General features: G+C 37.8%; 1 protein-coding gene across 8 annotated transcripts in view; it reads right to left on the minus strand.

Annotated features, from left to right (window-relative positions):
* Nucleotides 1-27,700, minus strand: part of LOC107878985 — a 60,177-nt gene that overhangs the window by 29,432 nt on the left and 3,045 nt on the right. For 3 of the 8 annotated variants that reach the window (XM_016726149.2, XM_016726124.2, XM_016726147.2), the window contains exons 2-8: nt 19,186-19,257; nt 18,975-19,099; nt 18,713-18,873; nt 18,060-18,129; nt 6,106-6,160; nt 5,783-5,836; nt 4,965-5,048 (exon numbers count right to left, since the gene is read on the minus strand). In XM_016726149.2, coding sequence (XP_016581635.2) covers nt 4,965-5,048; nt 5,783-5,836; nt 6,106-6,160; nt 18,060-18,129; nt 18,713-18,873; nt 18,975-19,099; nt 19,186-19,257 — 621 coding nt within the window. Of the gene's footprint in view, nt 1-4,398; nt 4,423-4,964; nt 5,049-5,782; nt 5,837-6,105; nt 6,161-18,059; nt 18,130-18,712; nt 18,874-18,974; nt 19,100-19,185; nt 19,258-27,700 lie in introns of those variants that run through there. The other 5 variants (XM_016726137.2, XM_016726168.2, XM_016726165.2 and 2 more) reach the window with 3 other exon arrangements.

Consider the following 27,700-nt stretch of genomic DNA (forward strand, 5'->3'; position numbering starts at 1 on the left):
AGGTCTGGAAGACGCGAATTACGGCAGAGGATTAGGGCCTGTTCGGGCCGCTAATGTAGGGAGGTAATTGGTGGGGGTGTATTCCTGGTATGTTTCCGTATTCAACGTTCTGTTCCGTGTTCCGTGTTCCATGTTTGTTACGAATCTGTGTGCTTTCCTCTGCTTTATATTCCTGCATTCCTGCTTTACTCTGTTTTATGTTCCTTATGGCTGCAGTATCTATGTTATGTCATCTGTTGCTGTGCTGTACTATGTGTTTGTTTGATATCTCGTAACTTGAGCCGGGGTCTTTCGGAAACAGCCTTTCTACTTCATCAGAGGTAGAGGTATGGACTGCGTACATCTTACCCCCCCCCCAGACCCCACTAAGTGGGAATACACTGGGTTTGTTGTTGTTGTTGTTGTTGCTAAATATAGCATGACTCCTCATCGACTCTCTTCATGTTGAAAATATGAAAATGCATCCCTTGCTTTGCCCCACCACTGAACATTGCGTTGCTAGGGTCAATAAACATCCTTAAAGTGGTTCCGATTGACCTCTCAAGAGAAGGAACTATGGAAAGATCTACGAGGGATCTATGAAAAGACGTCCCACTACAAATTCCATCCCATTAATAAAGTACAGATAAATAATATATTCCAAGTCTGACTTTTAAAGTATACATATTGGAAAAACCTCTCAGGAGAAAAAAAGGGAATTTTACCGAGAACTTGAACCCTGATTTGATCATATTCGAGGTTCTGACCAGCCATAAAGTCATAGACCTTTCCTTTTCAACCAAATGTTCATAGAGAACTGCAATATCGATGAACTTCTCTTGGAGATTATGATAGTAAATCTCCTACCATAACCGACTTACATCGGAATAATCAGTGATAGTCAACTCACCTATCTTAGTGGCATGAATTTTGCTTCAAATCGCAAAGCTTTGGGTATTCTTTCCCTTGTGAGAGTAGTTAGTTGTATTTCAGATCTTTTCAGCACTATCAAGCAATAAATATTGCTTAGAAATTCAAAGGTGCATAGTGTTCAAAAGCCATGTCATCATCATAAGAGAATTATCAAAATCCCATTGACAATAGCTAGTCTATCACAATAGGTGGTTTTTTTTCTCCAGTGATATGTCCAATCAATTTCCTAAATTTGATAAAAAGCAAGCAGGATATGTACGCGCACCATCCAATTCTACAACACTAAATTGAGATATATGATTATTATCTATTATTGTATTATCCATAGTTTGAACAAGTAATAATCCTTAGTTCAGAATAAAATAGGGATATTTAGAAATACAGAAATAACCTTCAAAAGATGGAACCTGCCAAATCCCATCGGTGAACTCGTCAAAAGAATTCTGCCATGACGAAATCTACCGAACTAGGATGGGAAGGGTCAAAATAGACCTGTTACTTGAGATATGGAAAAAGATGCCAGGAAAAATTGTTGGAAAACCAGTTGCCGCACCAGAACGCTAATTTCACGATCAGAAAAAATCAAAAAATGGTAGAGATACGCTTGATTTGGAATATTTCAGCGACCAAATGGGAAAAAATTCCAAAAGGGACTGGCTGGAGGAGATTGTGTTGCGCATAACCAACCAAGAGAGAGAAAATCAATATCTTAGAGAAAAACGGAACCTTAGTGCTACGAGGGAGATAACTCACCTCAAAAAGGAAGCAATAGCTCTAATACCGTGAAGATTTCAAGAAGAAGAAAAAGTTTCTTTGTATTTCTTGATGAGCATACAACCCATGAGCATGGATTCTTATACAATGAGTCCTAAGACTAAATAAAGAAAGACAATATCACATAGTCAATTACATTTAATAAAATATCATTTGACTCCAACAATAAAATCAATATCAATCAACAGGAACCAGAAACCCACATCAGCGCAGGAATTTTATTTTTTCTAGTGGAACAGAATGCTTCGCGATCATGAAACACTGAGTCGTGACCACGCAAGAGGTATAACTTAGTCATGGCATTTGTGGAAGGCATGGTCATAGTCATGAAGGAGCCTCGCTGGACTTCACGGTCGCAAGGCCTCTTATCACGCACACAATGGGAAATTCTTCTAGGTATATACTTATACAAAAAAAACAAGGTACAATAGCAGAATTTTTGGATTTTTACTTCATTACAACACCAATTTTTAAGGATTTTGAGCTCAGCTAGGTGCAATTTTACGTGCGGATTTCATCATTTGAGTTGGGGCAAGTATTCAAAACTCAATTTTGGTCATATACCATGATTACTAATTAGATTTGAACCTTTAAACATGGATTTTGAAGTCCAAATTTGCAGAAATTTTCCCCAAGTTCAAGAACATATAATTTGAGGTTTTGAATGTCAATTTGAACTAGGGTTGGGAATCTAAGCATAAATTTGGAATTCTTAGCAAATGGGCAGCCCAATTATGAAATTTTTTTGAAGTTTGACCATGGAGCTCAGGTTTAACTGTTTAGGGTTGACTCTGACCTAGACCACATATTAAATTATAAGAATTGGTTCCTCAGCTTTGTTTGAAGTTGTTGAATATTTTTTGGCTATAGTTGAGCCGCTTGAACGCATTTGGACGTGGGAACATAGTCGTGATAGGTTAAAGCTCACTTAATATAAGGTAAGTTAAGACTTTGACCTCAATAAGAGAATTTTCTCAAACTCACAACGAGCATAAATGCGACTATCGGGTATTGAAAGAGGATTACCTGAAAGGAAATTTAGAGGATTACCTGAAATGCTAAATTGCCTTACTTATCTTACCTGTGTTGTAATGAGTTGCGCATACGATATATGTCTTATTATGAATTTGGACTAGTTTACATACCAGAAGAGCATGATTTATCTCAATATCTGTCAAAACTCATATTTTGGCTTTTATATGATAAACATTGTGTTATTTCTTTCTCTACTCCTTCTGTAATGTGATACTATTGTGAAGCTCTAATATGCAGATTTGGGGACCGAGTGAGTCTGGTATTGACATAGTAATGGGAACCTAGTGAATCCGATATCAACACATTGATGGGGACCATGTGAGTTTGATATTGACATAATGATGAGGACCGTGTGAGCCATATTGATCCAAAGATATGGGAGTATTGCGTTTGTGCAATGTCAGATCATTGATATGCGCATGTGGGATATGGACCCGTCCCTCAAAAGTCATTGACTTGGTACATCCCTTGCAGAGTGCAATATGGTTGTTAAAAAGTTGGCCAACTGAGTGAAAAGTGGTTTCTGATAATAAAGATTTTACTGCATTTCTTATCTGTTGCCTGCATTTGATTAATTATCCAAACTGTACTAGTCTATTCTTTGTGCTTCACTGTTTTAGCTGCTTAATTGGTACATATTTCTTATTAAATGCCATAGATCTCTTTTTCCCTATCCTTTCTACCAATTATTGCTCTTGATATATTGCAAAGATTAAATGTAATGGTTGACTTTTTAGTAACACTTGCCACTACTGTTTGGGGCGGTCTATACTCACTAGGTATGTGTTGGCAAACACATACTACACTTCTACACAGTTTTGTGTTGGTCGGATCCTAGCACTAGTGGAATCTGCAAGTGAGTATTCAGCCAAGATCCAGCTTCAGTTGTGAGTCACTTCCTTGTTCTATAGTAGCCAGTGTGTCAATTTTAACTTATTGTACTTCCTTTGTCAGACTTTTTATCTATTTGAAAGTTGCAACTTTATTCTTAAGATTTTTTTGGCTGTAATTTCAAAAACATGATTGGAAATCATTGGTTTGAAGTTGAAATTTTGTTTCGACATGCACTTTGGATCTCAAAACTTTTACTCCCTCCGTTCCAATTTATGTGAGGTAGTTGACTCGCAACGGAGTTTAAGTAAAAAAGAAAGACGTTTAAAACTTGTGGTCTAAAATAAGTCATAGATATTTGTGTGGACATAAATCATTTCATTAAGGATAAAATAAGCATTTTAAAGTTAACTTGTTACTAAATGTAGAAATGTGTCTTTCTTTTTGGGACTAACTAAAAAGGAAAGTGATTCATATAAATTAGGATAGAGGGAGTACTTTTTCTCATAAACTTGGAAACCCCACTTGTTTGTGAAAACTATCAAAATTAACCCAACTTTTATATAGTTTTTCCAAGTGATTAATAGTTCGTAAATGAGAAACTGAATATTATGAGGAGTTTCATCAATAAAACATATATCTCCATATTCCTCATAAATATAAGTGCTAAGAGTCCCATGTCGGGAAATGAATGGGTAATTAGACTCCTTATACGGACATGAACAATCCTCCCTCTTGAGCTAGCTTTTGAAGTTGAGTTAAACCCAAATCGTCCATCCCAATTCTATATTCACTAATCTTGCGGCCTCATATTATGTTGTCCATGCTCTAATTAACAAGGCATGAGCATGTGGGGGAGTGTCAAGAATCCTACATGAAAAAATGAATGGGTAATTGGTCTCCTTATATGGACTTGGACAACCATCTCCTCATGAGCTGGTTTTTGGGGTTGAGTTAGGTTCAAGAACCATTTTTTACAATATTCTTGCAAGTAACCATGCACTTGAAATTTCATTTTAAGTTTTTTTGGATAAGTAAAATTAACAAAAATGGCCTTTGACAAATGGATGAAAAATGAGCAACCTGAAGTGTATTGTTTAAGCCTGAAAAGAAACTCGAGAAATGAAGAAACTATTTGAATTAATAGTTGAACAAATTGTCCCATAGCCGGCCTAACCAGACTGAACTAAAAGCCTCCCCCAACCCAGTTACCAACCAAAAAGGATGATAGCTTTTCCAAACATTTCATATTAAACTAATCTCAAAAAAATTACACTAAAATAGTCATTTTAGCCACAGAAGAAATGGAACGTATTCCCAACCATCGTCTTTCCATAACAAACTAAATAATGTTAGAAGTAAATTGATAGTTCTTTTCCTTTTGGATTGCATATCAAGGTAGAAGTACTTACTGCTCCATAGGCTGCATGCTGCTGATTATGATCAGATGTGACAACCCAAACTTTTGGACACCCATCGTCCCTTAACGCAACCACCTTTCAATGTTATGGACAACAAATCTATCAGTCCAGACATAGAAGATCAACAAAATATTACACATAAAGGTATGTGCATGAAGCAAACTAGTTTTTGTTATTCATTGTAAGGCCCAGTATTAGAGAGAGGTGATTAGACAAGACATGGCGCAGTTTCTGCTTACCAAGAACATGACCTTGCATAGGAGGTTGTGGAAGACAGAGATTAAGGTAGAAGGTTAGCAGGTAGCAGTGTGTTGTCTGGTTATCCGTCCATACCTGTAGTTGTAGTATTGCTCCTGTAGTTTTTGGTCTTTCGACTTATATTATTACTTGTTGTCTTATACTTTGACTATCATCTTATTTTGTTGAAGTTACTTCCTGTTACTATCGACTGTTTCTTGTACTTCTATTAATTCTTTTCCTGGACTGCTTTGGTCTACTTTTTCCCTTGAGATGAGGGTCTATCGGAAACAACCTCTTCATCTCTGAGGTAAAGGTACGGTCTGCGTACACTCTACCTTGCATCTAATGGAGGTGTTGCAGATCACATAAAACTGGAGAGGATAACTTTCAAGTTCAACCATACCAAGTATAGTTACCTTTCAACCTTTTGTCGTACAAACACTAATGTCAGCAATAGATAAGGAAATTCTTGGGACATATAAAATGGTTTCATGTGAACACCATGCATTAATTTGGTTAAGGAATAAACTAGACATAGTTACTGTAAAAGAAATTTAAAGGATAAGCACCAAAGTGCACCATCTTGATCCAATAAATGCACAATCTTTACAGCAAAATCTGCACTGTATTATGTGACACGGATAAAAACGTTAGAACGGACGAACATCAACCCTTATTAAGTCAAAGAAATTATTCAACTTTTCAGTTTTAACTTCTAATGCAAATGAGCAGTAATTTTGCAATTGTTCTTGCAGAAAGACAGTCTACCATCAAAAACGGTTATCAAGATAACATACTTCTAGTACTAACACATAGTTAATGTCATTTACCCACCAACTTGAAAATAAAAATGATAAATCTTCTCTAAAATTGAGCTTCATCACATTCTCACCTCCTTCTCAATCCATGCATCAGCACACGTTTCACTTGAATATACCACATCAACGCTGCAAACGAAGAAGCAAGTCATGGAACTCTACTACTGGACTGCATATCAAGAGATTCAACAGGACAAGTAGATCGATACAAGAACTAAGAAATTGAAAAGTAGATGTATAAATAGACTGTCATTAGAGAAATTGACCATTACAAGTTTGGTTTCTGAATAAAATATCAATGAACATGATAAATATGATAATGAAATCAGATTTCTTCTTTTGTCACCTGAACATCTCAATAGTTGGAAAAATAAGAGACAATAAATAACCACAATAAGAAATCCTTGGAAGTATACTCAATTCCAAACTAATAATTGTTTTTCATATAATTTTATTTTTTTCGAGAAAGTAACATTTGTATTATGAACCAGCACTTAGGTAGTGCAAAAACCCTTTACCATCAGTAAGAAGTTAGTAAGAGAACAAAGGAACTCCTATTCCTAGCATGACTCTAGAATATCTAGGATATCATCTGCAACTATAGGAGATTTCTTTGTACTCCAAAAACACAAAAGCAAAATACAGTCATTTTTTATCCTCTGTACTGTCCTACTTCTATCTTCAAACCTTCTGGCATTCCTTTCCTTCCAAACAGTCCACCGTATACATGCTGGGATGCTTCTCCAAATGTTCTTGTTTTTGGCTCCAATCCCTGCTTCCTCCCGACTGTGAAGAGTATCAACAATCTTGGTAGGCATTGTCCATTGTATACCTCTGAGATTGATAAAAATCTTCCATAATTGGCCAGTAACTGGAATGCAGGAACAAATGTCCTGTTGTTTCTGTTGCCTCTCCACACAGACAACAATAAGTAACTAAGATACTGCTCCTTTCCTTAAATTCTCATGCGTCACCACTGCCTCTTTAGCTAACAATCATGAAAAGCATGCCACTTTCAAAGGTATTGTAGCTTTCCAGATTTGTTTCCATGGCCAAAAGTTGTTCTGCACTCCTGCCCAATTTAGTAGCTTGTATCTTGAGTTAACCTTGTAATCCCCTTTAATGTGCCCACTCCACCATAGTCTATCCATCCCAGCTTTTGGCCCTTGGACGCATTCAAGAGTTTTAAGAAGTTCAACCATTCTTGGGATTTCCTAGTCATTTAAGTTTCTTCCAAAAACTAGGTTCCAACGTTGAAGAGACCACATATCTTCCACTGTTCTCTCCTGGTGCAAATTCTAGCCTCTGTACAACAATAGCTAGAATTGGAAAGAGGGTGAGCATATAAGTTGGGAGGGCATCTAGCATTGCATTTATCAGTGTGAGTCTACCCCCCATAGACAGATATAGAGCTTTCCACCTTGATAGCTTCATTTCACATTTTTCTATAACCCTATCCCATATATCTTTGGAATTTGCTTTAGCCCCCAAAGGCACTCCTAAGTAGATAAAAGGAAGATTTCCCACTTCTCCTAGAACTGAGGCTAAGAGATCAATGTTAGGGACTGGGTTAATGGGATAGACACGACTCTTTCCCAGTAGATATGCAAGCCTGAAATTCCTTCTAAGAGTACTAGAATCACTCTTAGGTATCTTATCTTCTCTGCCTCGCAAAAAATAAAGGTATCATCAGCATATTGGAGGTATGTCACCTCTAGACCGTCTCCATTAATTTGTAGCCACCTCAAATCCTGAGATCCAACCATTATATTTTGCAGTCCTGATCATGTTGTTCAAATCCTCCATGGCTACAATGAATAAGAAGGGGAATAGGGATCCCCTTGTCTTATTCCCTTTGGGATGCCAAGAAGCCTTCAGGAGCACCATTAATTAATGCAGAAAACTTTATAGAAGAGATGCAGAAACTGATCCATCTAATCCATTTTCCCCCAATTCCCATTATTATGAGAGTGTTGAGCAAAAAGTGCCAATTCACATGGTCAAAAGCCCTCTCCATGTCCAGCTTACATAAGATTCCAGGCTTCTTTTTAGACAGCCTTGAATGTACTGCTTCATTTGCAATCAAAACTGCATCCATGATCTATCCTGTCTTCCCTGGATCAAGTCAATTGTTGTTGTTAGAATATGAAGTAGGAACAGGAATAGTATATAGAATCCTACTTGGAAAAAGATTCCAATGTAGAGTCCTACTTGGGAAAGAATTGAAACGAAGTGTGTGTAAAATGGGTGTCATTGTAATAATGTTGTTTCAACAATTCAATAATATTTTTTCTCCATTATTTCTCACATGGTATCAGAGCCTCTACGATCTTCATAGAGAATCAAAGATCTTCCGCTGCCGCCGGGCAGCTATTACTCATGCTGCCTATCTGACCATGATCATGTTAGCAAAAGATTGAGCTACCGCGCTTTCGGTTGACTATTTTCTCATATCTGATTTGTGTAGCACCATGCATCTTTTCAGTGACTACTTTCTAATGTGCCATGAATTCACGGCACTTGAGACACTTAAAATGGTGAATACCTGGGTATGTTTACGCGGATGTGACGGATTTTTGAGAGTTTGCATGTCAAACAAGTCACACTAGGTGGAGTGCTAGACTTTGGACTAACATCTGCCTAGACGAACATTACCACAACCGTGGGATCTAACCACGGTCGGACATTGGGCCCCGTCGGAAAAATTAGAGAAGTGACACTCAGAGTTGATCAGATGAAGACATCCTACAACCATACCATGATCATGCAATCGTACCATTGGTTCGTAGGAAGGCAGGCCCAAAAACGAAGCTCCAGGAACTAAGTGTGAGCATCATCAGACGAGAAGCTCCCATGATCGTGTTTAGAAGTGACGACCTTACCCTGAGGTCGTGGGATTCAAAGGAATCAGTGAAGGTTGCAGAAGTTTAAGCGAAGATGATCAAACGACAGTTTTACACGATCATAAGTTGATAAAATGGAGACATACTGAGAGTCGTACCATCAAAGACCTGTAGCCGACAAAGTCCATGATGAAACCACGAGCACCAAAGGATAATCGTGGTATCGAACCATGATCATAACTTCCATACGTGCGAGATGACCGACCCAAATTTTCTGTTTGTATTAGGATATGTTTTATTTTGTCTATAGATACACATATCGGGTTTTTATACGAGTTTACACTTTCATACTTTACAGCATTATATTGTGAGATTCTAAGGCATATTCTTGTGATTTAAAGAACATCGATTCTAGGGTTTTAATTCAAGTTGAGATTTTGGAGTTTTACTATTCTTATTTTAAGTTCATACTCATGTTTTCATTTATGAATTTTTGTATGTGACTGCAATTATGAGTAGCTAAACACTACAACTAAAGTTGTGGGAACCATGACGGATTAACAACGTAGTGTTCGAAGTAAAATGTGTAGTTGGGCATTTATTGTTATTTCTTTTGGATTGGCTACTTTCTAATGAGTGCAGGCGTTGGAATTAGTCCAATTTCTACCTTGGACTTTAGCAAGGATAACCCGATAGGAATAGTGAATCAACAACAAGACTTGAAGTTATCTTCATTTAATTAGCCTTGACCCGGTAAACGGGAAAGACTATATTGAAATTATAGATAGGGGTCAGAATGCAACACCCATGACACATGAACCTTTATGCTTAAGGATAGTCATCTACAAGGGGCGTAATTTAGTCCGTTAGATGATATATAATCTATCGACTCTGCATATCAAATACCACCAGAGATCACTAAAATATGGAGAACCTATGGAGTTATGAAATTATTGAGGAACACAATCCCAGTGCCCGCCTCATACTGATTACAAATCCAACAAATCAACACTTGTTATTATTGATCTTTTGTTTCACAAAATCCCCCTTTTTTACTTATTTGCCAACTACTTGAACACGCGATAGAAATTCGACCTATTCTCTGTGGGTTCAACCCCAACCTTGATGGATTCTATATTTGATCAGGGACCGCTTTATACTTTTGGGGAGGTGTAATTTGGGTGACATCAAATTTTGACGCCATTACAGAAAAATATGGTTACAAAATTGTTTTGAGTGTGCTTGTTGGGGTTGGTGGTTCTTTCCTGACTTAATTTTGTGTTATTTTTAAGGCACAAACTGTTGTATGTCCAGTATGCGGAGTCAAGGCAATCCTTTGATTCCACTTGATACGAAGCTTGAGAGAACTCTAAGACACAATCGAAGAATGGTTAACGAAGCAGTTCATGATCAAGGAGCCCAGCTCGAGGGTATTCATAATGACCCAGCAATATTGAATCAGTCACTACAACAGCATAATGGTTAAGAGACTGCGGAACAAGTCACTGCTCGGTTAATGGCCGAGGAAAATATTAGGCAAGTAGCTGCCAAGAGAGCAGTAAAGGAAGAGAGGGCTAGACAAGATAAGGTAAATCATCTAGCTGCGCTTAATGAAAGGGACAGAGTGAGAAGAAATAAGGGACAGCGACCTCTACAACCATATCTCCTTGTTTATGAAGAGCAAGAGACAGATTCAGCTTATGTGGAGCCAATTAAGACAGGTGCAATCATTTCACCAGAATTGACTCAAGGTACTAAGTTTGATATCACGAGTGCAATGATCCAGCTGCTGAATTTGAAGGGGGTATTTGTTGACCTCCCTACTGATGATGCAAATATGCATATTATGAACTTTGTCGGGATCTACACTTCATATAATTTTACCATACCTACTGAGGCTATTTCCATTCTCTCTGACTGGAGAAGCTTCTCTATGATTAGGTGAATTGCCCTGTAGGTCTATTACTACCTGGAATGAGCTGAGGACTTAGTTCTTGGACCGATTTTTCCCACCTTTCAAAATGCTGCAATTAAAAATGAGATATACAACATCCGATAATTATGGCACTACGAGACTTGGTTGAGGTTCAAGAAGAAGCTACAGTGTGTTCCAAACCATATGATAACAGGTAGAAACTTGCTAGAGATCTTCTACAGAGCCTTGAATGTTAACACTAAGGTTGTAGCAAACACTATCATTGGTGGAGCTTTCATGAATATACCATAGGAGAATGCTTCTGAGATCTTGGATCAAATTACAAAAACCTGTCGAGGCTGGCATACTCAAAAGGAAGACAGATTAGTTGGCACTTACGCAATTGGATCTTCCGCAGAGCAGGGAGCACTAGATGAAACAGTTGCTCACGAGGTGTCATAGCTGAGGATTGAGATTGGGCTGCTTACTAAGCAATTTACGACAGTTGGAGCGTAAAAGGTCAATGCAGTGGGTGCACGAGGTAAGGCATATAGATATGAAGATTCGGATTTTGAAAAGGCAACTAAATATCTTGATACAGAGGTGCGAGTTCTCGATCCAAGGGTCAAGGGTCTAATCAAGATAATTGAAATTCTAGACAAGGGAATCAAGGTCGGAACTACTATAGAAACAACTACAATAGATCTGGGTATAGAGATAGGAGTAGAGACAAAGATAGTGATTGAAAGCAGACAGATGATTATAAAGACAAAAGTGGCCTTTACATTCCATCGGGGAACCGTGATACTGAGTTTGGAAATTCAAGGATGGTAACTTTGCTAGCGAAACTTTTTAAAGGGTCGGAGATCCAAGAAAAATGCCTTAAGGAGATTAGGGCGACATTCCGAAAATGAACCAAAAGGTTGTCTCTCATGCGACCATCATTAAACAGCTTGAGCAATAATTTGGGCAGATGTTTTCCGCATTGAACCAACGTCAACCGGGCACACTTTCAAGCAACACCGATCCTAATCATTGACCTAATCATTACAACTCAGAATGGTAAGGCTACTACTGACCCACCTATGCATATGATTGATGACAAAGGGGGCGAGCCAGTGATCATTGATGATGTGAATGAGAATGACGCAGAGAATTTGGTGGTAAATGTGGATGCATCTCAGAAGCATCTAGTTGTTGAAAAAGAGGTTAAGTCTGACATAGGGAAAGAAAAGAGGTCACACCATTATTGAAACTCATTCCACGACCTCCTCCTCCTTTTCCACAAAGATTGAAAAAGAAAGCCGAAGTTTATCTCAATGTTGAAGGAATTGTCGATGAACATCCCTCTCGTGGAGGCTTTAGAACAAATGTCAGGCTATGCAAAATTTATGAATGACTTGGTGACAAAGAAAAGGACTAAAAAGAAAAACCCAAGCGCGTCACGATCACATGCACTATTGAATGTTTCAATTTCGCGACAACATTGTGTGATTTGGGTGCTAGCATTAACTTGATGTTGCTAGCCGTTCACAAACAGTTGGGGCTAGGATCATCTAAACCAACTTCAATAAGACTTCTCATGGTGGATCGCACTATGAAAAAGTCGGTAGAAATTTTGTGTGATGTCTTGGTAAGAGTTGCATCCGTCATTTTTCCAGCTGATTTTGTCATCCTTGACTGTGAGGTTGACTTTGGGGTTCCATTATATTAGGAAGGCCTTTCCTTGCAACCGAATGGGCATCGGTTGACATGAAAACTAGGCAGATGAAGTTTTTATTGAATAATGAGCAAGTTACTTTTAACATATGCCAGTCCATGAAAGAGACAAATGACATGCGCGTGATCTTAATAATAAATATAGTGGATGAGGATGAGTTGGTAAATCCTATTAAGGACAGACTTGGTGTTGAGGCACTTGCGGCAGTAATCATGAATTTTAACAGTGATAACATTGATAAATATGATGAGATGGCGAGCGCACTTGTTGGTAGGGGTTTATAAACTTATGCACCAAAGAAGCTAGATCCTGATCTTAAGAATAGAGTGACTCCACCAGTTAAACCTTCTATTGAGGAGCCGCCCATTTGGAGCTCAACGTTCTTCCGTCTCATCTGCGTTATGTGCTCCCCGTTTGGAGTTGAAGGCGCTTCCGTCTCATATGCATTATGTATTTTTGGGGGCCAACAACACTTTATCGATTATCATTACAATTGATTTATTTGAGTGCCAAGTTAAGGCCTTAGTTTCTATTTTGCAGAGGTTCAAATGAACCATTGGATGGTATATTGTTGACATATATTGGAATTCTACCTGGAATTTGCGCACACAAAATTCAACTCGAGACAGACTATATGCCCAGCATTGAGCACCAACGTAGATTGAATTCGCCCATGCAAGAGGTTGTGAGGAAAGAGAACATTAAGTGGTTGGATGCAAGCGTGATTTATCCGATTGCTGACACCAAGTGGGTATGCCCTGTCCAGTGCGTGCCAAAGAAGGGTGGAATCACTATGGTACTTAATGAAAAGAATGAGTTAATTCCTATGAGGTCAGTCATCGAATGGAGAGTTTACATGAATTATAAGAAGCGAAATTCATGGCTCGAGAAGGATCACTTTCCTATACCTTTCATCGACCAGATGTTAGACCGTCTTGCTGGTAGAATTGTATTGTTTTCTTAATGGTTATTCGGGGTACAATCAGATTTCTACCGCCCCCAAAGACCAAGAGAAGACCAATTTCACTTGTCCATATAGGACGTTTGCATTTAGGAGGATGTCGTTTGGTCTATGTAACGCTCCCACTACTTATCAGCATTGTATGATGTCCATCTTTTCTGACATGGTGGAGGACGCTATTGAGGTTTACATAATGACTTCAGTTTTGGGTGACTCATTTGATGATTGTTTGGCACATTTCACGATTGTTTTAAGGAGATGTGAGGAATGTAACTTGGTGTTGAATTGGGAGAAGTGTCATTTCATAGTTAAAGAAGGAATAGTGCTTAGTCATAAGATTTCAACGAAGGGGATTGAGGTCGACAAGATGAAGATTGAGGAGAATGAAAAATTGTCTCCACCAATTTTTGTGAAGAGCATTTGTAACTTTTTGGGGCGTGCAGGTTTCTATCAAAGATTCATCAAGGATTTCTCTAAAATCGCAAATCCATTGTGCAAGTTGTTGGAAAAGGAAGTAAAATTTATATTTGATGAGCGTGCCTAAAGACGTTCAAGTGTCTGAAAGAGAAGTTGATTTCAGCCAGATTATTGTATCTCCCGATTGGACCTTGCCATTTGAGGTTATATGTGATGCTAGTGCCGTGACGCTAGGTGCAATCCTAGGCCAAAGGCGAGATACGATCTTACATCCCATCTACTATACTAGCAAAGCACTTAATCCTGCTTAGAACAATTACACTGTGATTGAACAAGAGCTCCTTGTTGTGTTTGCATTCGAGAAATTTCGATCTTACTTGCTTGGAACAAAAGTTGTTATGCATACTAACCATGCATCTTTTAGATACCTTATGGCGAAGAAATATGCAAAGACGAGGTTGATTAGATGGGTACTTCTGTTGCAAAAATTTGACTTTGAGGTCAAGGATTGAAAGGGTACTGAGAATCAGGTGGCCGACCATTTATCACGCCATGAGAAGGAGGCAATGTTGAAATTAGGGGATTAGCTTGAAATTGATGATACTTTTACAGATGAGCAAGTGTTGGCAGCATCACAAAAATTAATTCCCTGATTTGCAGATTTTGCCAATTATATGGCAAGTGATATAGTTCCGAAAGATATGTTGTTTCAACAGCGAAAGGGTTTCATGCATAAGGTGAGGAAATTCTTTTGGGATGATTCATACTTGTTCAGGTTTATGCAGATGGTGTGGTTCAAAGATATGTACTTGATGTTGAAATGATGAACATATTAGAGGTATGTCACCGGTCACCAGTTGGGGGTCATCATAGAGGTGCACGGATTGTGCATAAGATCTTGCAATATGGAGAAAAGAATTCTATCCTTGAGGTTGTGTTGTTGGTGTCACCTTTGAACCATGTATGACTCCCTCCTTCGAAAGGAAGATCAATGAGCTCCCGGTCTTCTATAGTTTCAAAAAATTCAGCCATGGCAGAGGTCTTCCTCTGAAAGTTCCTCTTCTTTGTCGGGAACCTACACAGATCGAAATCTCTACATACAGCCCAAAGACCCTCCACTAAACCTCGCACGACCCCTAACTCATCCCACACTTCCCTTCTTTTCACCTTACAGTTAGGAGCATAAACAACTTAAATGTGGCAGTTGAATTCTTGGAGAAAAGCTTCAAAACTGCAAGTTAAAGTATGAACCCCTATTTGGAGCATAATGATTTCCTCCCCTTGTACCACTGGCCTCTAAACAAGCATGTTTAACCCATCTCCCACCCCATAGTTGCATCACTATCTCGTGTACCCCCCTGTAACTTCGTTTCCTAGAGACAGACTATATTCTTCTATTGATCAGTACAATTCTTCACTATTCTTCTTTTCCCCCATCATTCAATCCCCTTACATTCCAAGATATTAGTTTGAGCTTCATGATTCAGGTTGTGAACACCCTACCCTTTGTTCCTACCCTCAGTGTTTTTTAACTTAAAATCGAAAGAAATTAAGTTTTTTAATTCTTCGGCACCCTTGAATCTGGTTTTCCTGATTTCTGAAGATGGTTCAATCCTTCTGGCCTCTGCAGGCATCTATTTGCATAAGAAGCTCCGGAGCTTCCTATTTCTGGCCCTTGATATCAACTCCAAACATTTTCCCAAGTTCAATAATGTTCTGTTGCGCCCAGATTGATGTGCTCTTCCCCTTTTCAATAATATTTGTGGGTGTTTTTGTGGCTATTGGTATCACCTCCCATACTAGAATTGGCAATCATAATCTGTTGATCCATCCAATTCTTGGGCCCGTTGCTTTCTCTCACATTAATTTTCCTCTCTTAACTCTTTAATAATTTTCGTAGACTCCAACTTATTATTTTCGCTGGTGAAGGCTTATTCATCTATAGAAGAAATTTGAATCTCCCCTTCGTTTCTTTACTGGTGTTTTTTGGTGAAAAGTTTCTCAGCATCATCATCTCCTCCCATAGATCCTCTATAAAAATCACGTTGGGTTAGGCTTCTGAGGACTTCTTTTGCTGAAACTTCTGTTAGGATTGGGCCGACCCAAAATTAGAGGTGCCTATGTTGTTATCTGCATGAATTAAGCTATTCGTGCGTTCCTCGCGTGAGTTAGATTTAAAAAAACCGCACCCCACGTGTGTATTCTAGTCGACAACTATCAACGCAGTTGTTTCCTTGATAATATCAAAAGAAGCTTTAGTTCACTAGATAATACCTATCTTTTTGTCAAAGAGCGATTGTTGTGTAAAACCCTTTTCTAGGATTTCGTTCTTCTCCACTGTTTCCCGCATCGCTTTCGCCGGAATTTCAACCTAAATTTTCTCGAAAGAGGTGGTTTATTCAATCCAGATCGGGATTCTAAAGATGTAACTCTCTTGTAACGGCGACTTCATTAGGGATTATTCTACCGTCTCCTTTGACCTCGATGCGCGCCCATTTGAGATGGTTCCTCAGTTCAGTTTCTTCTTCCATTCTTAGCCATCCTCCACATCTGTCTCCTATTTCTTGGAATGTATATTTAGACCATTGATGTAGGGGTAAGCCCATGGCCCTGATCTAGGTTGTTTCTCTCTTGTGTTGGGAGGGTATGCAACCAATAAAAGGGGACCACCATTGTAGTTGAACCATCGATTTTCTCCGGATCCACTCTCCTTGGAGTATTTGCTACGCATGTGTTTGTTTGGGAACTCAAAGAGGAAGATGTGCCCTGCCACCTCATATATGTTAACTCCAAAAGCTTCCTTCCAGATGGAGGAGGCCCACCTTCTCACATCGGCTAGTGTGGGTGACTCAGCTCTTCTGAAAATTCCAGTAATGTTTCTCCCCAGATGCCCCTTAGAGTCTCTATAATTTACAATTTGGTCTTGTTCCTATTTACTGCTCTCAACCGCCCTAGCGTATGGGATAGTTTAAATTGGTGGCTGATTGACCATACACTGTTGGTAAGCATTTATGAAGCTTTCAATCTTTAAAGCTATGTCCCTCCATCCAGCATTTATCGACAACTCTCCAACTCCGGACAATAATAACTTCTCTAACCTCACCATTAAGGGACAAAAACCCTTCTGCATACACTGGTGCCATAAAACACAGCTAAAGCTTGGTCCTGAGTCCTCCATCTTCATACCAGATTCCTGTTGTCGTTTGATGCTTCTTTGCGAATATGACAAATCCACTCCATTTTCTTCCCACTCAGTGTTATTCTACGCATTCTTTTTTTGGTTCTCTCAACCCAGTCGAACCAAGTTGTATTGTCGAAGTTCCATCTTGTACTGTCGAAAGACTTAAAATCCGCATTGAAATAAATTCAGTTTTCTGTCATTGCCTTGAATCAATTAGAAGAGGGATTGAAGCAATAATCACAGTGGGTGCATATTGACTGGCTAAGAAAGAAAGGTTATATTGTCGGAGATCGGTGACAGAATGAAACTTCTAGTCCAAAAAAATAGGAGAGAAAAGATCCTTGGTATCCCTGGGAGTATTTTTTTCATGTGGTCCAGATGTTTATTATTGGTTTTCATATAAAAGAAGATGCATTGTTTCCACCCTGAACTATAAACGAAATTGCTGAGACACACTCCAACTTAAAGGGGTCCCTATTACCCCCGGACTAATGAAAACCGTGTTTTTGGAAACCTTTGTGCCTACGTGGTACATACGTACTGAAGGACAACGTAGGCACTAAGGTTGCCAAAAATACAGTTTTATTTAGTCTAGGGGTAATAGGACCCCCTTTAAGTTCAGGCGTGTCAGCAATGTCGTTTATAGTTTAGGGTGGAAACAGTGCATTCTCTTCATGTAATTAAGAATAAATTAAACTAGAAAATATGAAATAAACACGATATCACGTCAAGGCACAAGAATATTTTACAAGCATATGTCACCGACTTGCTATTATATTCTATCAATAGCATACAGCATTAGTATGCAATGGCATATCCACATATTACCTCCTGAAAGGAGGACAAGAATCTGTCTTCATAAGTTGAAACTAAAGTAATGACAGAACAAGCAGAAAAATAATAGCAAATTCCAAAAGCCTCTCCATTACACAAAAATATATCCTCAGAACGTAACTACGCGGTTTCTTTTCATCGTCTTAAGAGGAATTACCTCTCAAAGTTTTCCTTGTGTGTAGGTATTCCAGACATCATGGCATCAAATACAACCACCACTTTCACCTCTGCAATATACTGAAATGAGATGGCAACATTTACAATTGACAAGTAATTAGTCATGAATAATACGAAGAGCAACTAGTTTTGACAATATGGGATTTCTATCAGCTTATTTCAATATGTGCTAGATGTCAATTATCTGATGGAAAACAGAAGAAAACTCTTACAGCTTAGAAAAAGATATAGCAATTGCTAGAAAAAGCCATCTTATAGAAAAGAGTAGCAGAATCTGTATCAAATAAACTACTTCAGAAAATAGAAGTATAAGAAGAAGGAATTCGCTACAAGGATAATTATCAGACTTTCGAGTGATTATTGAGATGCACATGCAAAAAGGGCAGCCCGGTGCGCAAAGCATCCCGCGTTCATGCAGGGTAGGGGAAGGGCTTCGACTCAAGGAAGTGTGATTAGGCAGCCTACCCGGATGCAAGTATCAGTGGCAGATTCGACGGCTCGAATTCAAGACATATAGGACATACGAAGACAGCTTTGTTCATTTGACTCTAGAGCTAGGCAAGACCACATGTGCTCTAGCAAGATTTTACGCAACATAAGAACAGGCACACTGAAGGATAAGAAAACCCAAACCTCTTAGCAAACTGAATGATACAAGTTCATCAATGAGCTTTTGACGAGCAATGTCAAGACTTCCATTCATAAAATGCTTCTTCAACTTTGACCAATATCCACACACATTATATCCATCAACAAGCAAGACAGGAACAGCAGCATCCAGTACCTGATTAGTACTACGGAAAGTTCAAAGAAAACAAGTAGTTTCTCAATTCACCCATTATGATGTTTACGAAACAAGAAAACTCATTCTAGACAAGACCTGGAAAATATTTACTAGTATAGTGCCAATGTAGGATCGCGGTAGATCTCTTCATCTTCTGGCAGTTCTTCCTTCTCCACCTTCTTCTTACGATAACTAGTAGCAGGCTTTGGAGTACAGGATTTTCTCTGTTGGAACTCCTAAAGGATTTTTCTTAAACATAAATTGCTGAAAGTAATATACTAAATCTAGTATCTGGTTCCACTGACATTAATTCAAGACTGACCTTCCATAATCTTAGGAACTGCAAATTCAGCTTCAAGTTTGATGTAATCCTTGGAGGAGGTGTCTCAGTATCCTATTTGATTGGAGCTCAATAAAGCAAAGTTTTATTAGATTTAAATTATTCAGCAGGACATTCAAATTACAGGATGTCAGTTCTAGGTGGAATTATCAAAAAATTTAAAAATTACGCAAATATAGTTTAAAACAACTGGGAAAGAATGGCAAACTAGGACACATTTCTAGTCAACGGAATAATACATGGTTCGGTATCCCGTGACAGCCAAATAACTGTTTGCCGTAATTAGTTTTCGGCAACTGTGATTTTGTGATTTCTCAGTTACACTTTCGAATGATTCCCTAACAACTTTTCAGTTGACCAGCTCCAGCACTCGACGAAAATTACTTCAAAATCAACTTCTAGCACATGCATGGCTAGTGGCCATACAAATGATATATCCACCTGTGAGCAACGCAGAGGTAGAGATATTGCAGCAACATTATTTCTTCATTTAAAAACAACATATAGGAAGAAGGGCATCCAATCACTTCAAAGAAAATGGACTACCTATATGTTTGACAAAGCGAGCTAGTGTTTCTTCATAACTAGATCCTTTCTGACAACTCGCCCTATGGATAACATCAAAAAGATTGTGATAGCTCACAAGCAAGCCATTTAGAGCTAAGTTACTCGGACTATTCACTTTCGGTGCCGCACCCGTGTCGACACGACATGGGTGTGGGTGTGGGTGTGGGCGTAGGATTCTTACCCCATCTGCTCAACTGATTTTGGGTACTTTGACCTAAATCAACTGGGAAAGTCCCGACAGATTTAAGAAATTTTATAGTCAAAACAAAAGCTAAGGTGAAATTGAAGAAAATGAATATCTTGTATATAGAAATTTCTATATTATTGCCTTTTTTTAATCTCCTTTCAGAATTTTCTTGAACAATATTTTCTCCACAAGTTTTTAACATAATATCATATAATTTATATTTTATAACTCCAATTTTAGATATTTAATTATTTTTCACTTAATCCCCACACCCATATCCATCCCTAGATCCATATCCCTGAATCTTTAAATTGAGACCGTGAAGGATCCGACCTCTAGATCCGTACCCATATCGGGCACCCGCACCCGAGTCCGAACAACTTAGATTTAGAGTACTTCAGAAAGACAAAATGTAATCTTTGTCTTTAGGTAGAAAAATGATGCCAACTTCTAAACATTTCTATCCCATGATAAAAAGGGCGGCCCGGTGCATTAAAGCTCCTACTGTGCGCAAGGTCCGGGGACGGACCCGACCACAAGAATTATTGTGCACAACCTTACCTTGCATTTCTGCTAGAGGTTGTTTCCAATGCTTGACCCCGTGACCTCCTGGTCACATGACAGCAACTTAAACAGTTACTCCAAGGTTCCCCTTCAATATATGTGTATTACTTTCCTTTTTAGTTTATTTATAAAAAAGGCCACTTTTTATATTTAGTGACTCTTTAATTCATCCTACACAGCATGCTTAAGACCACAGGATTCAAAAGGCATACATTATACACATCTTTAGTTTAAGATCACGAGATTCATAAGTCTCTCTTACATTATTAAACTCTGTGGCATAAATAAATGAGGGAGCGCTTATTTTCAAACTGCTGAATATCAGAATGAGCGTTTAGTGTCCTTTCATAGTGAGATTTGCGTGGGTTATGATCAAAGAAAACTATTTTTCATATCCTATTACTCACGTTGTATCTATTTTGTCTTGATAATTCTTAAGTCCAGTCATATACTCATACTATCTTCCCTTTACTTTTTCATTAAAAGTGTTTGTTTACATCATAATCCTTGCAATCTTATACATTCCTTAAAAAAAGGTATAACTGACTAGACAACTTAAATCACTAGTAGATTTTATTTGTTTTTCCTTTATGGAGTGATCTCTTTAAATTTTCCAACTAATGATTCTTACAATTATGTTAGAATATGAGTAGGAACAAAAATAATACTCCCTCCGTCCTAAATTATGTGTCATCATTTCCTTTTTAGTCCGTCCCAAAATAAGTGTCGCCTTTCCTTATTAGGCAACTTTTTAAAGACACAATTACCCTTTTACCCTTATTGGTCCCACTTAATTAAAAAAAAAATATTGACACATTTTTTGATAAAGGATAATTTGGTAAACTTTACCAAGTCTTCCCTTTTTTCTTAAACTCCGTGCCCGGTCAAATGGCGACACATAAAATGGGACGGAGGGAGTATATATAGAATCCTACTTGAAAAAAGATTGTAATATAGTGTCTTACTGGGAAAAGGATTGAAATGTAGTGTCTATAAATAGGGTCTCACTGTAATAATATAGTTACAACAATTCAATAATATTCTTTCCTTATATTTGTCACATGGTATTAGAGCCTCAACAAACTTGGTAGAATCAAAGAGCTTCCGCTGCCCGCGAGCGGCTATTACCCATATATGCCACCATGTTAGCAAACATTGGTCACCTTGCTTCTTTCCTGTGGCTTCCCATATTAAATTTGCGTAGCACCGTGCATCTATCCGGTAGCTACTTTCTCATATCTATATGCGTAGCGTCGTGCATCTTTTCGATGACTACTTTCTCATATCTGAGTTGCATAGCAGCATGCATCTTTCCGAACTACTTTCTCATATCTAATTCGCGTAGCACCGTGCATCTCTCCGGTGACTTCTCAAATCTGATTTGTGGTAGTTTCGTGCGTCTTTCCATTGACTCCTTTAGATATAATTTGCATAGTTCCATGTGTCGGTCTGGTGACTCCTCAGATCTGATTCACGTAGTTTCACTTTTCATCAGTGTCGTGCGAAAACCAACACCACCAAGAGGTCTAGTATCTCCCTGTACCAAACCTCATGTCGCTATAATCGACCTTCCACGAGCCGCCTAGGAGATCATCACCTCTGATGAGATCTGACCACGTCACGGCGCATGAGACACTTTCTAGCACTTTTCTAGCACTTTCTCCTTTTTTGAAAATCATAGTGTTCGAGCCAGCTTTCGAGAACCTTGACTAAATCCACGGGATACCTGCCACCTCTCACCAAAATTCGATACCAAGTAACTCTGCCCACCAAGTCCCAATCACCTAATGTTTTTGCCTCTACTGGGATTTAAACCTGAGATCTCAGATTTTCGACCCACTTCATTGATCACTAGTCCACCACCTTGGATGTCGAGCAATTTCTCTTTTTCAATAAGGTCATAATCATTCTGACCCTACCCATATAATTTTTTCAAATTTTGACTACTTTTTAGTGGTCAAATCTAATAATCTGACTATTTCAACACTGTTCTAGAAATTCTAGGCTTGTTCCAACCATTTTTTCGACCAATTCTTTTTCTGATAGGTTCGACCAGTCCTTGCGAGCCTTTTCATTAGTTTTTTTTGGATTTAGATCGCCGGAACCCTAATCTATCGACCTTTGTCAATTTCACAGGGAGATATTTCAAACCCCTTTTAATTTTTCTGGCGGTTCAATACAATTTCTACAAATATGCATCACTGATTTCGATTTCGTCCTATGATTAAGTTTGAATAAGGAGATCAAAAAAATCAAACATCACTTTATCATGAGATGGGCAAAGAGTCCCATCACTGATTGTCCAAGTTCATCTTGAGAGGACTAAGCACATTGAGATTGATTGTCACTTTTTCAAAGAAAAGATACTCTCGGGAGATATTGTTATAAAATTTCTGAAGTCGAGTGATCAACTTGCAGATATCTTCATCAAGTCCCTCACTGCTACTCCTTTTGATTACACTTGTAACAAACTTGGTACATATGACTTGTATGCACCAGCTAGAAGGGGAGTGCTAAATTATGATTAGGAACAAAAATAGTATACAAAATCCTACTTGAAAAAGGATTGTAATGTTATGTCCTACTTGAAAAGGGGTTGGAATTTAGTGTCTATAAATAGCGACTCAGCGTAATAATGAAGTTGCAACAATCCAATAATATTTCTCTTATATTTCTCACAAATTAAATTTAGAATTTCTAAAGTATGATATTACCAGGTACCAAATTTTGATTTTTGAAAATGAGACATCTGATAAAGTAAAGAACGTGAATTTACGTTTTGTTTATTTACTCTACTTTCTAGAACAATTGCAACCATTTCTTTTTTATATAGTAAGACGTTTCATTCACAAAAGAGCGTCAAGTAGATTACATTTGTGCATATCCCAATCATTAACTGCCCTTCTAAGTAGAATATCCCAGTTGTTTCCATTTTCTCTTTGTGTTGTGGTGGAGTTTTTATCCACAACAATCTATTACATAGAAGGAAACTTCACCGTAAGTATAGTTTCATTGAGCCATTTGTCCTTCCAAAATCTAGTATGTGCACCATTGTCAGGCCTAAAGTCGATGTTTTGGAAAAATTCAGCTACCAACTTGGTAATGAATTTCCGAGGACCAATTTTATATGGAGCATTAGAGCTTTTTGTACTCCAAATAACTTTCTCTCCATGCTTGAAAGCTTTTTGTACTCCAGATGCCATTTCTGAAGACACTTCCAATGAAAGACTAAATCTCTCAACTCCCAGACTACCCTTGCATTTTGGTTGTGTGACTCTCTCCAATTTTATCAAGTGGAATTTGTGAGTGCTATTGTTTCCTTCCCAAGGGAAATTCCACCTGATTTTATCTAATTGATTTAGAACCTTATTAGGGATGAGAAGCAGAGACATATTTTATGTTGTTAGACTGTCAAGAACTCTGTTGATAAAAGTTAGCCTTTCTGCCCATGGATAATTATTGTAATTGCCCAGAAGCTAATCTCTTTTCAAACTTCTCTATAATTCCATTCCATACTTCCAATCTTGAGTTTCATCCCCCAAAGACCTAAGTAGCAGGAAATGTCCCAATGCTACAAGCCAAGATGCCTTAAAGTTCCTCTATGTTTGACACATCATTGACAAGCTATATAATGTTTTTCAGGAAATTGACATATAACCCCAATAAAGCTTCAAATGGATAGAGTGTTAGATTTAAATATCTAGCTTGTGACTCTTTCGCCTCACAGAATATTAGAGTGTTATTGGCATATAACAAGTGTCAAATAGTGACCGGTCCCATGCCTGGCCCTACTTTGAAGGCCTGAATCCATTGTTGTTCTCTGGCTTGCTCTAGCATTTTTCTTAGACCCTTCATGGCTAGGATAAATAAGAAAGGGGAAAGTGGATCACCTTGCCTGATCCCTCTCTACGGAGAAAAGAAACCAACAGGTTCTCTGTTTACCAACACCGAGTATTTGACAGTTGTAATGCTGAATTCGTCCACCTAACCCATTTCTCACCAAAACTCATCCTTCTCAAAGAAGAGATTAGGTAGGACCAATTCACTTGGTCAAAGCTTTCTCTATATCATGCTTACACATGCTTACACATAATTCCTGGGAGTCCAGTTTTCATTCTCCAATCCAAAGCTTCATTAGCTATGAGTGTTGCATCAGTTATATGTCTATGCTTAATTAAGACATTCTGGAAACTGGAGACTAGCTTGCCGATCACCTTCTTCAATCTTTCAGCTAGCAATTTAGCCATAATCTTATATACACTACTTATAAAACTGATTGGCCTAAAATCCTTAAGTTTAATTGCCCCTTTCTTTTTTAGGAATTAGAGCAATGAAGGTGACATTTCAAGATTGCACCAAATGGTATTCCTGATGGAAATGGTTAAGAGTCCCGATAATCTCTCGCTTGATGAAATCCCATGATTTCTGGAAAAAAGTCGTGGTGAATCCATCAAGACCCGAACCCTTATCTGCAGCACAAGAGTGTATCATAGCTTTGACTTCTTCTCCAAAGGCTCTTAACAGCATCAATTTATCCTCCTCAGAAAGACTTGCTACCTCCTCAAAATTAGTCGTAGGTCTCCAGGTTTCATTCGATTTGTATAGGTTCTGGTATGATACAAGACAGTCCACAAAGGACACAGAACAGTACACTAATGTCACAAAATAGTCCACAAAGAACAAGACAAAACGGCAACAAGAAGAGAAGGACAAAACACAAACGATTTGCAATAAATTAAAGGATAGATAAAATGACAAATGGATGTATAAACCCTAAGAACCCTAACATATATCAAATCTAAGGAACCGTTAACACCTACACACACAATCACCACTCTCTTACGGAAACACAAGAGGTACGTTACCTCCTCAAGCACCAACATTTCAAGCCAAGTTGCAACTCAAGTGAATCCACACTTGAATTAGCCCTCACTTCGGTTTTGACTTTTCCAAGCCCTACAACTAAGGTGTTACACTCTCAAAACCTAGAGAGAATTAGGTGTTACAAGTATTTCATGTCTTACATCAATAAACAACCAAGGATGAAAGACCTATTAAGGGACTACATATAGTCTTATTACAATTGAAGGACAAAAGACCAAAACACCCTTAATGAAGGGTGGGCGCCTATGGAGTGTAAATTGGGCCTGAGAAATCGCTAAAACACCCTTAATAAAGATGCTCTTCAATGCTCCAAGGTCATGGTTCTTCAAGCAGCCCCCAAGCCACCTTCTACACACGACTTTGCCTCATGGAATGCTCAAAATGGCCTCTCCATGCATGCTCTCTTCCCCTCAATGTGACCACAACCGGATCCTTCGTGTGTTGGCCTAGAATGATGTCTTCAAAAGCTATAATGGTTATTTGGCTCGTATCATGGTAGAATGAATATAATCTCATCTTTGATCACTACCTTGTCTTTTATAAAATCCTCACCTACCTTGAATTTATGAATGTTTTTGAATCTCCTGTGAGAGTCGGCTATTGATTGGAAGTATTTTAGTGTTTCTTTCCAACCTTTCTGTTAGTGTTCTAATTTTAAAGATTGACAACTCATCTTTGTAGGAAAATAAAGAATACAAGACCCAATGAAACAAATCGGCAAAGAGCCTTAGATCATGGGTGTGATTTATGGCAACACGTATCAGGGAGCAAATCGTGGTCAAAAAATTGATTGCTCCAAGTACCAAGATCTATTTTGGGAAGAAGTACCAAGAATCACAAGGAAAGAAGAGAAGCAACACAGTATTGCACCAAGTACCAAGATCCTCTAATTAAGGGAGAAGTATCAAGAACCACAAGGAACAATGAACAAGAAGATTACTCAATGATTCAGTCAACATCAAAAAAAATATAAGAAAATATATCGACAAACACCAACCAGAGGAGATCACAACGGCTAGTTCAAGAAGTCATCCATGACTCAACCTTATTTTTGAAAATAGGATCAATCAAATCCTTTCCAAGGATCCATTCCCTTGGGTTGCCTTAAGAAGACCTTAAAACGAACATATACAACACACTACTTGAAGGCATATGAAGGAAGAAGAAAATATATACATGGTCTATAACCACCACCACCACCCCTCTTGCACTTTCACCTTCAACTATTGGCATCTGGATTTTGTTTCCAAGACACCTCTTCAGCTTTGGCAATTTATTCTAGTTCAACTGTTAAGTTCAAAATCCCTGTTTTTCATCCAGTGTTGGTGATCTGCCTCGGTGATCTGCTCTAAGGCACTATTTGTTTGCACTTATGGAGGTCTGAATTTGAATGGTTCAGACTTCAGTCCATTAAGTGTATTTTTTTTAAAAGAGCCTCTTAATGTATCTGAAAACATCTAAATGGATCAAATATGAAAAGAAGTCTGATTCAGACTCTTTGTAAAACATAATCACTAACTCTCTCACTCCATTATTTCCTCTCTCTTTTCCTCTTCACTTGCTTTCCTTCTCTTTTAGGTATGATTCACCAAAAAATTTTATAAATATTATAGTTATCAATTTGTATATTCATTATTTGCTAAACTCAAAATTTCTACTAGCAATTTTTTGTTTTGATTATAAAATTTGTAGTTCTTTGGATAATAGAATCTTATGTGTGCCTGTTCATAACGTAACATTGAACTTACTAATTATATTTTCACTCAGATCTCCTGGTTAACAAATAAACATGAGTCTGTTCTAGTATTAATTAGTTATTCAAATACTTTAATATTTATGCATCTAAGTCAAAATTATATCTGGTTAATTATTTTAGTTTGTTAGATCAATTTAATTGACAGATTACTTTATGTTGAATTTAATTTTTTATAATTGCATCATACCATAATGATTTTTAATCGATATATCCTTTTTTAATAATTTAAATAATTCAATAATCATATTTAACATAATATATTTATCTTTAAATATTTTAATTATCACTCAAATAATAATTTTGTTGTTTAAATTAATACTTTATGTAATATTTTTTTCATATAATATAATATTTTATTATTTTATAAATTTGAATTGCATATTTATTACAAATAAATAAATTACGTACATTCAGATGTTAAAAAAAACAGTCTTAATCATTCAGTATTCAGATCTAGATACATCTTAATCATTTAGATATCCATTCAAATTCAGACTTCTTAATCTTAAAAAAAAACAAATGCACTCTAAGACTGTCAG

Source organism: Capsicum annuum, chromosome 10, assembly GCF_002878395.1.
Source record: "Capsicum annuum cultivar UCD-10X-F1 chromosome 10, UCD10Xv1.1, whole genome shotgun sequence".
NCBI classification, from domain to species: domain Eukaryota; kingdom Viridiplantae; phylum Streptophyta; class Magnoliopsida; order Solanales; family Solanaceae; genus Capsicum; species Capsicum annuum.